The 12,619-nt window shown below is 45.3% G+C and overlaps 1 protein-coding gene across 5 annotated transcripts in view; it reads right to left on the bottom strand.

Annotated features, from left to right (window-relative positions):
* The window catches only part of SNX25 (sorting nexin 25), a 93,883-nt gene that overhangs the window by 29,166 nt on the left and 52,098 nt on the right, over positions 1-12,619 (bottom strand). For all 5 annotated transcript variants that reach the window (XM_043454214.1, XM_043454215.1, XM_043454212.1 and 2 more), the window contains exon 7: positions 3,684-3,865. In XM_043454214.1, coding sequence (XP_043310149.1) covers positions 3,684-3,865 — 182 coding nt within the window. The remainder of the gene's footprint in view (positions 1-3,683; positions 3,866-12,619) is intronic.

Genomic DNA, 12,619 nt, shown 5'->3' with positions numbered 1-12,619 from the left:
GATGCCATGATCTTTGTTTTCTGAATGTTGAGCTTTAAGCCAACTATTTCACTCTCCTCTTTCACTTTCATCAAGAGGCTTTTTAGTTCCTCTTCACTTTCTGCCATAAGGGTGGTGTCATCTGCATATCTGAGGTTATTGATATTTCTCCCGGCAATCTTGATTCCTACTTGTGCTTCTTCCAGCCCAGCGTTTCTCATGATGTACTCTGCATATAAGTTAAATAAGCAGGGTGACAGTATACAGCCTTGACGTACTCCTTTTCCTATTTGGAACCAGTCTGTTGTTCCATGTCCATTCTAACTGTTGCTTCCTGACCTGCATACAGGTTTCTCAAGAGGCAGGTCAGGTGGTCTGGTATTCCCATCTCTTTCAGAATTTTTCACAGTTTATTGTGATCCACACAGTCAAAGGCTCTGGCAGAGTCAATAAAGCAGAAATAGATGTTTTTCTGGAACCCTCTTGCTTTTTTGATGATCCAGCGGATGTTGGAATTTCATCTCTGGTTCCTCTGCCTTTTCTAAAACCAGCTTGAACATCTGGAAGTTCACGGTTCATGTATTGCTGAAGCCAGGGCATATGTATTACTGAATCACACACACACAAAAAATTCTACATTTTGAAATTAAAAAAAAAAAAAAGTCCAACGCATGGAAGTTTCATAATTACCCCTTCATTTACTATTTTGAGTGCTTACATTATAAGAAAAACCACTACCTGAAGACACAGTGTGATCAATCTTGAGCATGGACCACTAAAGAAAAAGTGGATGACCTTTATAGTAATTCAGGACTTAACAAGGAGCAATGCCTCAAATTAATTTAGAAGGAGTTTAACTGCTATATCCTTAGTTATCTATTTAGTAATAAAAATGATGTCTAAGTATAATGCAATAAAAGGAAAACTTACATTTAAGATTCTTAAAACTAACATTGTAGCAGATGGAAAAATTTCAGAAATGTTGTCAGTAAGATTTTTCTAAAATCAAGTGCCTATAATCAATGCATGTTCACCTCCTCTGCCACGGACAGTAAGTCTTCAATCTGCTTTGTGGGCAGAAAGGGGCAGGCATTTTTCTAGCAGCTTTTGGTAACTAATTAAAGGAATGACCATCCCTTGCTACAGATCATTAATACTTAGGATGTAGTGTACTAACTTTGGGAAATCACAGAATGTCTCCTCACTTCAGGTAAACCTACCAGGGAAGCATTTTAAAGTACAAATCCTAACTGGACAGGCTCCAAAGAAGTCTGAAGGCTCCCCTATCGATTCTAACAGGAATGACAGATTACTCAGAGAACAACCCATCTGCAACGCTGGGAGGAGCTGAGCAGGAGAGACATCCCACAGTTCTAAGGACGTCTTCCCAGTCTAATCTCACAGATTGAAATGAATTCCAAGTTAGATACAAATTCTTGTATTTGCAAAATTAAGCCCAAAACATCTTCTAAAATATCAGCCGCTTTTATTCTCTCATTGTGTCTTATGAACACTCTTACGTTTAGTTCTAAAAGTGAACACATAAATAAATGACAGTAGACCTATCTCAAGTCTAATTCAACATCTGATACATCTCATATCTTAGCTGGTGAATTAACCTTAAGTTCTCTACTCCAAGTTTTTTGTTTTTAATTTTCTCTTGAAGCCTGCATAAGCCTTTCCCTGAGGAACATGCACACTAACGGTGCAGGTCTGGGTGACCAGGATGAATAGATGGCACACTTTTGAGTCAAATATGTTAACGTGAGATGAACTCAATCTCACTGCATTAATCTGAGATGAGCTATTCTCAGTAATTCTGAGACTTGGTGCAGAAGTAGAAAAGAGAACATTGACTAGGTCAAAGTGGACACTACTGATCAATAGATGATTTAAAAATATAAGTATATACACACAACATAATACCAATTACCATTTACTAAGGGCTTCCATATAGCAAACACTATGCTCTTGTGTTAATTTCCTCTGTTGGATTAACACATTTCTTTCTGTCCTAAAACCTCTGGTAATTCTGGGAGCGGTGCTGCCACAAATAATCTCTGGGCAGAAGACAAAAAACTGTCCTGGTGGATGTTTCATGTGCCAGAGGCCATGGAGTGTTTCAGGTTGGAGGGTGCCCTGTGATCATTCTTTATTCCCCGTCAGGGATTTTTATTTACTTCTTTTCACTACGTCCCAGTCCCACTGGATCTGGTTTCAAGATGCGTATGCTATTAACTTAGTTTTATGTTTTGTGTGTCTTGTCTCTTAACCCACAGGTTCATTTTCTCTAGGAAATACATCCCTCTAGCATTCAAAAGGACCACAAGGCCTAGAATAGTAAGTAAATGTTCTCCTGAAACACACAACGTGTTACCAAGAGGGACCCAGGCCCAAGATTCTCCAGCCGTGGAATATCCACAATATACTCATGAAATTGTCTATAGCAGACTAAAGAGAATGTGGAGAACTAGGATCCTAGGAATGATGTTTTATCCTGAAAGGAGAGTTCACAATTGGATTCCTCTTACATTTATGACATCACTAAAACATACCCCGGAATAATTAATGCCAGTTAAAACAGATGTTTATTGAGTGCTCATTATACACCAACTACTGTGCTTATCATTTTATGTGCATTATTTAATTCCATGATTATCATGCCCTGTATGGTCTGTACACTTATTGTTACTTTACAGAGAAGCTAACTGACGTGCCCAAAGTCAATCCCCAGTGAACCTGGGATTAACAGTCAGGCTTTCTGACTCTATAGCATAACTTTTTTTCTTTTGAAACTTTTTATTTTATATGGAGTATAGCTGATTAAAAATGTCGTCATAGTTTCAGGTGGACAGCAAAGGGACTCGGCCACACATACACACGTATCCATCCTCCCAGCCGGGCGCCACATCACACTGAGCCGAGTTCCCTGTGCTCCGCGCAGGTCCCTGCTGTTACCCATTTTAAACACAGCAGTGTGTGCATGTCCATCCCAAACTACCCATTCCCCCAGCCCAAAATAAAATACTTTCTCTTCTTAAGAAATTACCAGCAAACTAAAAACAGTACGGGAGTCAAGAAGGAAAGCTGGGTTGAGAGCTCTGTAAGAACTTCAGGAGAAAGTCAGGGAGACTTTTCCCATTCAAGTGCAGGGTCCTCAGCTACACTCAGGTTTGGGGATCAACTAGATCTGGGTTTTTATGTAGTTCTGTCTCTTCCTATCCACATGGCCTTATTAGGTAATTTACTTACACCAACTGTTTCTTCATCTTTTGTAAAATGGAGACACGGAGTACAGACTCATATAGCATTGTGGCGAGAGCTAAGTAAAATAACCTCTAAGAGGTCTTCTGCTTCACTGCTGGTAATTTCTATCCAATTAGTAGTGAGTAATCTGATTGGGCCCTTGAAAACACAAATATGTTCCTCTGGGATGGTGGGATGACAAAAGGGAGACAGGAAAACACACACAGGCGTGTACATACACATGCATCTCACACCTCCCGATCACACCAATTACCACATGCGGAAGTCAAGGACACCAAGAAATGTGGCTACTTGACTCCTAAAAGTAAACATGTGAGTTTACGTTAGGGAAAACATGTTTTAGGTTAAAAACCAAGAAGTGAAAGCACTGTCTATATGATTACATCAGTGTTCATAACAAACACAAAATGGCAAAACAAGAAACCGCCAAGATCTACCTTCTGGCTTTGAGGCCCTTCCCCCTCATCGAAGGCCCCGTCCTCCTGCTGGTCATAGGCAGGGCCTCCCAGGACTCTGATCCTCTTCTCACACTGCTTCTTCGCCACGGTCAGCTGGTTAATGTACCTTTTCATGTTCCTGGCCCTCAGGAGATCGGCCTTCATGGCAGCGGTTTCTTTACCTTGAATGAGATGGATGGGCGGTAGGCAGTCAGAGGACAAAGTATCAAAGAGGTAAGGAACATGGTGACGCTGGGCCAAATTTGTGAAAACTTGGGGCTGAAAATTTGCCATTTGTGACATAGACAGACCTGGGGGTCATTATATTTAGTGAAGTAAGTCAGAGAGAAAAAAAAAAAAATACTGTATGCTTTCACTTATATGTGGAATCTAAAAAAATAAATGAATAACAAAAAAGAAACAGACTCACAAGTAATAAACTAGTGGTTACCAGAGAGAAGAGGAGTGTGAGGAGGGTTAACACAGGTGAAGGGGATTAAGAGGTACAAACTACCTGGTATAAAATAAGTAAGTTACAAGGACAGAACATATAGAACAGGAAATAGAGCCAATATTTTATAATAACTATATGGTAGATAATCTATAAAAACAGTGAATCATGATGCTACAGGGCTGTCTTTGGATCTGCCTCTCCTGGACACTAATGGTCTCTGGTGACCAACTTCCTGAACACACTGGGTAGCTTCCTGTGGGGCTTTAATATCCATATTAGATATCAGCAGATCCCCCAAGAATCCGTCTGGCTCCGTTCCCTGTCCCCTTCAGGTCACCAGTACAGAGCTCAGCAAAGACATCTCTGGTCATCCTCTTTCTACCTGCAACCTCTACCCTAAAACACCAGTCTTCTCCCGCTCGGCTTTATATTTTTTCTATGGCATGACTGCCATGCCACCTATTTGACTTACTTATCCTCCAAGTATGTCCTCATAAAAGCAGCATTTTGTTTCTTTATACACCACTGTACCACCAGCACCCACAACAGTGCCCGGCAGCACAGTCGGGACTCAGGGAACGCGCTGAGTGGATGCATGATCTGTGTCAAATGTTACCAAGGGTTCAGTATAACAGAGCTAAAGTTCTGCTGAGTCCTCGCTGTGCATTAGGTACTGTGCTCTCTCTCGAGCCCAGGCTGTGAAGGAGACAAGCAGGGTGAGATGCCTCACCTCCCGCTCTTTACCTTACTCCAACACGGCGTCTAGCCCTCCCTGCCGCCAACCTGCTGTGGCCAGGACCACGAGTGGACAAGTCCTGTGGACGGCTGTCAGCAGACTCTGGAATCAGATTAGAATTTGGTCTCTGCCACCATGAGCTCTGTGGTCTCAGGGAGACTTATTTAAAAAATTTACCTTAAAAATATTTACAATGGTTTGCTTCCTTAAGCTGACATTATGTAATTTAAAGCAAAAGCAAAAAATTCACACGAAATTAATTGCTAAAAATGACTAAGCATTGAGCACCTCCTTGTGGAGTAGGTACTAGCTTTGCACACATGACCTGCAGGCACGGAGGGGCAGGGGTTGAGGGCAGGCTTTCTTCGTCTAAATGGGTGAGAGATGAGCTGGTTTTAGTGCTGGTGGAAGGAAGCAGTTACGAAGGAAACAGGCTACAGGTGGGAGGGTGGTACCCAGTGGACAGTGAGGAAGGAGGCTGGCTTTGGGGAAGGCCGCCCCTCCCTGCGGTGACAGGAAAGCACAGGGATGGACGCGGACACCAGCCGGTCTGAACCTGGTGTCGGGAGCTGCAGCAGTTCCCTTCCTAGGGGTCTGCTGTCTGGAAGCAGGGAGTGAGGCTATCCGCTCAGAGAAGTGTTAGCCGTTCAGTCGTGTCTGAGTCTGCGATGTCGTGGACTGTAGCCCACCAGGCTCCTCTGTCCATGGAATTTTTTAGGCACGAACTCTGGAGCGGGTAGCCATTTCCTTCTCCAGGGGATCTTTAGACCCAGGAATTGAACCTGTGTCTCAAGCTAAGCAGGCAGATTCTTTACCATGGAGACACCAGGGAAGCCCTCACACACCTGGGGCGACCTCCAGTTCCCCAGCGTGGTCGTCACCACCCTCAGGTCGCAGAGTCAGGCCGTGCAGATGCTTACACCCACGCCTGGACAGGCTGCACACGTCCGACAGAAGAGCTCAGGCCAGGGCCGCAAGGCACGGCCTCCATCAGGGCAGCCTTTCCCGACAGGCGTCACCAACGGTCAGAGCAGACCTCGGGTCAACAGTCAGCCCCGTTCAAGGGGGTCTATCATGTGTCACACGGTGCTGTCACACGTGCAACTGAGGAGAAGGGGACGACAGAGGGTGAGGTGGTTGGATGGCAGCACGGACTCAATGGACATGAGTTTGGTGATGGACAGGGAGGCCTGGCGTGCTGCATGCAGTCCATGGGGTCGCAAAGAGTCGGACACAACTGAGCGACTGAACTGAACTGAACTGAACTGAGGAGGCATTTTCATCTGACAGCAATGATGGATTCTGTGTGCCCTGTGCTCAGCTGACAGGGAGGCCCTGCTCAAAGAACTGAACTCAGCATCCCAAGAAGAAAAGTAGTATTTCAGAGCCCTCTTAGTGGGAAGGTAAACGTTGGATGTATGGTAGAAACCAACACAATATTGTCAAGAATTATCCTCCAATTAAAAATTTTAAATAAAGTAACTGTTAGTCTGTCTCCAAATTAGCATACTGCAAACTGAAATTATTTGTAGGTGTACCTGAAGAAATACATGCTTAGAATTGTGACTTTTCCAGAAAACTTTTGTTTTTTTCTGCTTCCAAAACTCAGGTTATTTCCATTATACTTAGATTCTAAGGAGCTTAAACTCCCACAGTTGCATTCCATGATTCTGCACTGATTACATTTATTTTAAAAAGATTTAAAGCATATATGCTTAAACTAGTTTGCACTGGTAACATTTATTTTAAACATGCTACACATATATTCTTAAACTCTAAATTCTGTGCATAATCTTTAAGCTACTTTAAAATGCGAGGACAAAAAGTTGCCTTTTATAAAATAAACCTAGACTGCAATTTTAACTTTGGGTTAAAACAGGTTAATCAAGAGAGACACAGAGGAAGAAACTGATACACACTTAACAACAAACACTTTCTTCTCCTGAGAAGGCTTAAAAGTCTTTCTAAAAGGACAAAAACAGGCAAATTCCAAAGGGAAGGGAGAAAGAGAATAAACCTTCCCCTAAAACCCAGCTGCAGAGCTGAGGAAACATCCCAGAGTCCTGCTGGGGTGTCCCCTGCTCATGAATGTGTTCTGTTTGTTGACAGCCAAAGTCATTGTCCGATCACAAAGCTTGTTGCTAACAAATGCAACGGCAGTTTGTTGCTTAGACACTTCTGTTTATTTTTTACCTCAGAAAACTAATGCCACGTTCAGGACTTAATGCCTAACAGGGCGCTGCTGCAGTGCATGCGACTGTTGTGCAAAAATCCTAGGAAATCCAGCGAGGGAAATGAATACGCTTCTCTGTGACCTGAGGACCCGTCCGGCCGAGAAATCCTCTCATCAAGAGGAGTGCGGGCCAGGGGGTGGACGACACACTGCCCGGTTCACGCCGGCCTCCTGCGGCCGCGTCTGCTGAGCCCTAGGCAACGCCGTGTGCCGTTGAGCCGGGTGAATCACACAACGTTTAATGGAGGTTAAGGAAGAAGGCTGAGGCCACAGACGGTGCCGGGTGATGCACGGGGTGGCAGTGGCTCTTTACGTGGGTGCCAAGAAGAACACGCGGGCGCCGTAAGTGTCTAAACAACGCATTATCAGTGTTCACTGGCTTCCCTCCTAGCGAGTCAATTCTGCTGAGGTGAGAGCAAAAGGGAAGGGGGTCTTTTGCTGGAAGAGAGATCTGGGTTAGACCTCGGAGGAACCCCCTGGGGACACCACAGGGGACCGGTGACTACATCACAGAGCCCTCTGGGCCATAAACCTTCCGCCCACGATACAGTTCCTCCTCAAGGGAGCAGAGTGACCTGCTGCAAAACAGAAACACCGGGGACAACCGCCGGGCACTACCTCCAGTGTGGCAAAGGGCAGGGAAGTGACAGCGCAAACCAAGGCCCCAGGAGCGGCACCAGCGAAGCTGGAAGAAAACGGCACCCCTCGTCTGCCGAGCACTAAGAAGCACCCACAGCAGAGTGCTTCTCTTCTCACGTCAGACTCCAAGGCGCAGCCTAACTGCGGCGGCCTCGGCGGGCTGCCTGAGGAATCCCACAGAGGACACACGGTCTCTGAATCAGTGACCTTCCGGCGGGGCTAAACCTTCCCTGTGGGGCTGTCCCGTGTGTGGCAGAATGTCTCGCAGCATCCCTGGCCTTTACCACTAGATGCCAGAGGCACCCCTTCCCCCGGGCGACAATCAGAAACGTCTGCAGACCTTGTTCAATGCCCCCTGTCCCCTGGGAGGCAAAACTGTACCCCCCACCGCATTGGGAGGATTACCACAGAGGTACAGCTCCTAAGGGGGTGCAGGAGGCAAGGCTGTGCTTGCCCACCCCCCAGGGCTCCCCAGCATGTGGTTCTGCCCCCCACAATGCACAGGTCTCCTCAGGCCCCCCAAGCAGTGGAGGGAAGGGATGTTCGGGGCTCCTCGCTAGCAGAGGTCAGGCCTCCATCCACACTGACAGGCTGACAAGTCTTGGAAATCTTTTGTGTACACTGAAACAGATGTTTCAGTAAAAGGTCCTGAGAAGGGGGTTCAAGAAACGGGTGTGTATTTATTTAGGGACTAGTGAAGTTTCAGAAGGAGAAATGCTTTTTCTTCTGAACGCAGAGCTGACGGCAGTTCTCAGTAGTTACCGATCGTCACAGACTTTCTCAAAGTTATCTGAAGATCACCTCAAAAGCTGCCCAGGAACTAACGCAATATTTACCTTACTTTTCAAGTTAGGGCCGGTAAGCTTTAAAAAAAAAAAAAAAAAGAACAAGTGGGATTCTCTTCACAGCAAACACCTGAAGTTTCAGAGTCGAGTGTGCCGCTCCCCCTTCAGTAGGAAGGATACTTGAGGAATGAGTAGAGGCCCCAGCAGGAGCTCTCAGCGGAGCCTCTCCTGTTACAAGGGGAGAGACAGTGAGGGCCGGGCAAGGCCCAGGCCGGGTGCCTGCAGCACACCTTTTATTTGTGTTTCCTTCCTTAAATACATCAAGTGCTGAAACTTCCAGCATTTTCCTCGGTTGAAGGCCCTCCAACACGCTTGCAACAGATTTTTAAAGTAGTAAGGCCCCATCAGTTAAATCCACACGTCAGATTACCAGGAGAGGCCTGCTCCCAGAGTAGAACGTGACTTGAGCAGAGAGGAGTCAGAGACTGAAGCCACAGCTCCGCGCAGACAGCTTCTGAGTTCCGAGTGTGTCTCAGAGCACCCGCCTGCGTGAGTGATCAGGGCAGTGGGAAGAGTGCAGGACACGTGGGTTCAAGCCCCACTAACCACGCACTTGCTGAAAACCTCTGGACCTGACCTTTACCTGAATAAATGCAGGTTCTTAGGACGTACGATGACTGAAGTTTTCTGGGGGGGGAAGGTGGGAGCGGAGTTGGATATATAAATTATGAGACTACAGAGAGCATTCCCTAGTGGCTCAGCCACAATGCGGGAGACCTGGGTTCGACCCCTGGGTTGGGAAGATCCCCTAGAGGAGGGCTTGGCAACCCACTCCAGGAATCTGGCCTGGAGAATTCCATGGACTGTGTATTCCACACGATCACAAACAGTCAGACACGACTCTTTCACTTTCACAAGGAGCATAGGTCTTCCCTGGTGGCTCAGACGGTAAAGAATCTGCCTGCAATGCGGGAGACCTGGGTTTGATCCCTGGGTTGGGAAGATCCCCTGGAGAAGGGCATGGCAACCCATTCCAGTATTCTTGTCTGGAGAATCCCCATGGACAGAGGAACCTGGCGGGCTACAGTCCATGGGGTCGCAAAAGAACTGGACGTGACTTAGCAAGTAAACCACCATCACCAAAGAGAGCGTAATGGAAGAGGCTGAGCCCCTGGCCACAGGGAGAGATGGGACGGGGCTGCGCTGGATGCTGGGGAAGGGACCGCAGGCTCCGGGCACCGCCGCATTCAGGGTGGAAGGGCTGGGCAGACAGAAACCCTAGCAAGGGCCCTGCAGCAACGGCCTGCGGTGTAAGTCTAGGTCATTCATAAGTTAGAAACTGTGTCACATTACTGCAGTGCTAGGAAACCAGAGCATTAGAAAGGGCTCTGAGAAGTCCCCTAGAGTCTATAGAGTAGCTCCTTCCTTTGGGCAGGGATGCTTTTAAATGCAAAATCAGATAAGAAATATGATTCAAAAAATTATTCCTAATGGAAATCATTAATGGTTTTTATCAACAAGTAACTCTGTGTGTATACATATTCAGTATATTCTGAAGTTCTTCTACAGTTCTGCTTGATATACTCAATTCCAAAACTCTCTACTTATACTAAACAAGGTGCACAATGGGCATGTCATCCCTGCGTGTGCAGTATTTATACAGAGCAGTTTCTATTAGATTAACATCCTGTCCTTTGTTGCAGTCAGCTAAGTAAATAGTACTCTTGAATCACTTTATTCTTGCTAACATTTCAGAACCCAGAACAGCAGCAAGGGAAAGAAAAAGCCTTAAAGGGAGCTGAAATAGAAAATAATAATTTAGGGTAACACACAGGATACAGTCAGATGTTCTGGGATTTTTCTTTTAAGTTTCCCACTAAATTGACCCCTCTTCACGGACTGACAGGTTTTGCTCACTACAGATGTGACGGGAACAGGGAAAGATAAACTACGGATACAAAGGGGTCCAGGCATCGGGAAGCTATGGTTTCTCAAGCAGCTGTTCTAGTAATGTCCACTCTCTTAATCACATGTCTGAACTTCCAAAACAGGATTCTGATTCATTCCTGTTGTTACGTGTGCTGACAGGATCCACCCTTCAAAACCACTGACCCAGGGGCCAGGTCTGGGGCGGGGAGGCTCCCACCAACCAGCCCCGTGGAGACCCCCCGCCCCCTCCACTGCCTCGCAGGGTACAGCGACATCAGACTAGACATCCGGACAGTAAATCCCACGGCTTGCTTACGTAGCTGTATGGTGATAACTCGGCTGGCTTACACACCTAAGAGAAGCTCATATAATTTGAAATAAAGTTGCCAGTCAATTAAAAATTAAAAAAAAAAAAAAGAGAGAGCTGAAATATTGGGCTTATTCGCCTCCAGCAGCAGAGAAGACGTAGCATATGTCCCATTACTACTAGAATGCCGGCACTTGGCCAGGGTCTTAGTTTGGGCAGCTATAACCATCACCACAGACTGGCTGAGACGGCTGGCTGTAAACAAGTCTGGAGACTAGGGCGCCAGCGTGGGTCCCAGTGAAGCCCCTCACGTCGGCTGCAGACTGCCAGCTTCCTGCTGGGTCCTCACACGCCGGGGGAGGTTGGGAATCTCTCTGCAGCCTCTCTCATAAGACACCAAGCCTATCCATGAGGGCTCCACCCTCCTGACCAAAGCTAACTTCCCAAATTCCGTGACCATCAAGCAGCTGATGGGATTAGTGGGTAAAAGTCAGGCCTCAGTCAATATGTTTGCCCAGAATGAATGATAAAATAAGGTCAGAGGCAAGGAAATTTTGTGAGCGCACTTAAAACTTCTGAGATCAAGTGCTTCAAAAAATTTATAAATTGTGCAGTATTTATAAATTTGCTCTAAGAACCTGTTTCTCCAAATATTCCTAATTTTTCTTGCTCATAGGACAAAGATCTGAGTTAGATGGTCTCAATTTTTTTTCTTATTTCTATGATTATTTACTTTCCCTAGAACAGTACCAGCAATTAAACTAGTTAAGACATTGTAAAGAGTTCAAAAACCACTTGATACCTTATTTCTTAAAAACATCAAAATTCCAAAAGAAAAAAGCCACCAAGAATCAAGTGAAAATTTCTACATTGTTAAAGAAAGTAATTTGGTCTTCCACTATGAACCTGAAACATTCTCAGAATTTTGTGTGGATTTGCTGGAGTTTATTGAAGCCTCAGAAGCCTTATTTGAATGTTCCTGAATATACAAAGTGAAAAAAAAAAAAGACAAAGTAAAGAGGTCCCCCTGCCCTCCTGTGTTATCCTGAGAAAAGTCAATGCAGAGTCAGCTAGTTATTTCCTTAAGGTTTCAGAGGGCACAGAGTTAGGTAATTCTCCCCACCTGTCACACAGCATTTTCTCCATTGAAATCCTCAAAATACTTTCACAATTATATACCAATTCCTAATCAGTGAACAATTATTGAAAAAGACTTGCCTGAAACAAACATATTTATATGTAGCAACAAAATTATGTTTTAGCATATGCACTCTACCTTCATAAAAAAAAAAAGTTCTCATCTCTAGTTTGAATCCCAAGTATTCTTAGGATCTTCCATCTGTCCTTTTTTTTTTTTTTTTTAACACTTCTTCAGTTTACTATTCACAAACAGAACACGAAACCAAGGCTAAGGAGAAACAACCCTGGACGTGAAATGTTTAGAACCGCACACACAGCCTGGCAGCATCGTTAGATGGTCACCTCGAGCACAGCCTGACTGTCCAACTTCAAGGGAACAGTGCCGGCAGGTGGGGCGGCGGGGAGAGGTTAACATCCAGAAGAGGTGCTTCCCAGATGCTCAGCCCGCTGAGACGCTGCCTAGATCGCACTCTAAAACAGAGCTCTCCAAAAACTAACAAAACAATTCTATTTGGGGGGAGCCTTTTATTTTTTTTTGGGGGGGAGCTTTTAATATGAGAAAAAACTATGAAACTATGTTTGTATATAAACCAAACAGCAGCATGATTCTACCCACTGATTTCAATATTCTAAAAATTATGAATACAAAGTTTATCAGGGAACACAGAACTACAAAGGTTTTTGTTAGGATGAAATCATACTTACTTTCTCTT

The sequence above is a fragment of the Cervus canadensis genome, chromosome 31 (genome assembly GCF_019320065.1).
Source record: "Cervus canadensis isolate Bull #8, Minnesota chromosome 31, ASM1932006v1, whole genome shotgun sequence".
In the NCBI taxonomy this organism is placed as follows: Eukaryota; Metazoa; Chordata; class Mammalia; order Artiodactyla; family Cervidae; genus Cervus; species Cervus canadensis.
The sequence above is the reverse complement of the archived record's forward strand: the minus strand, read 5'-3'. Positions and strand labels throughout refer to the sequence as shown.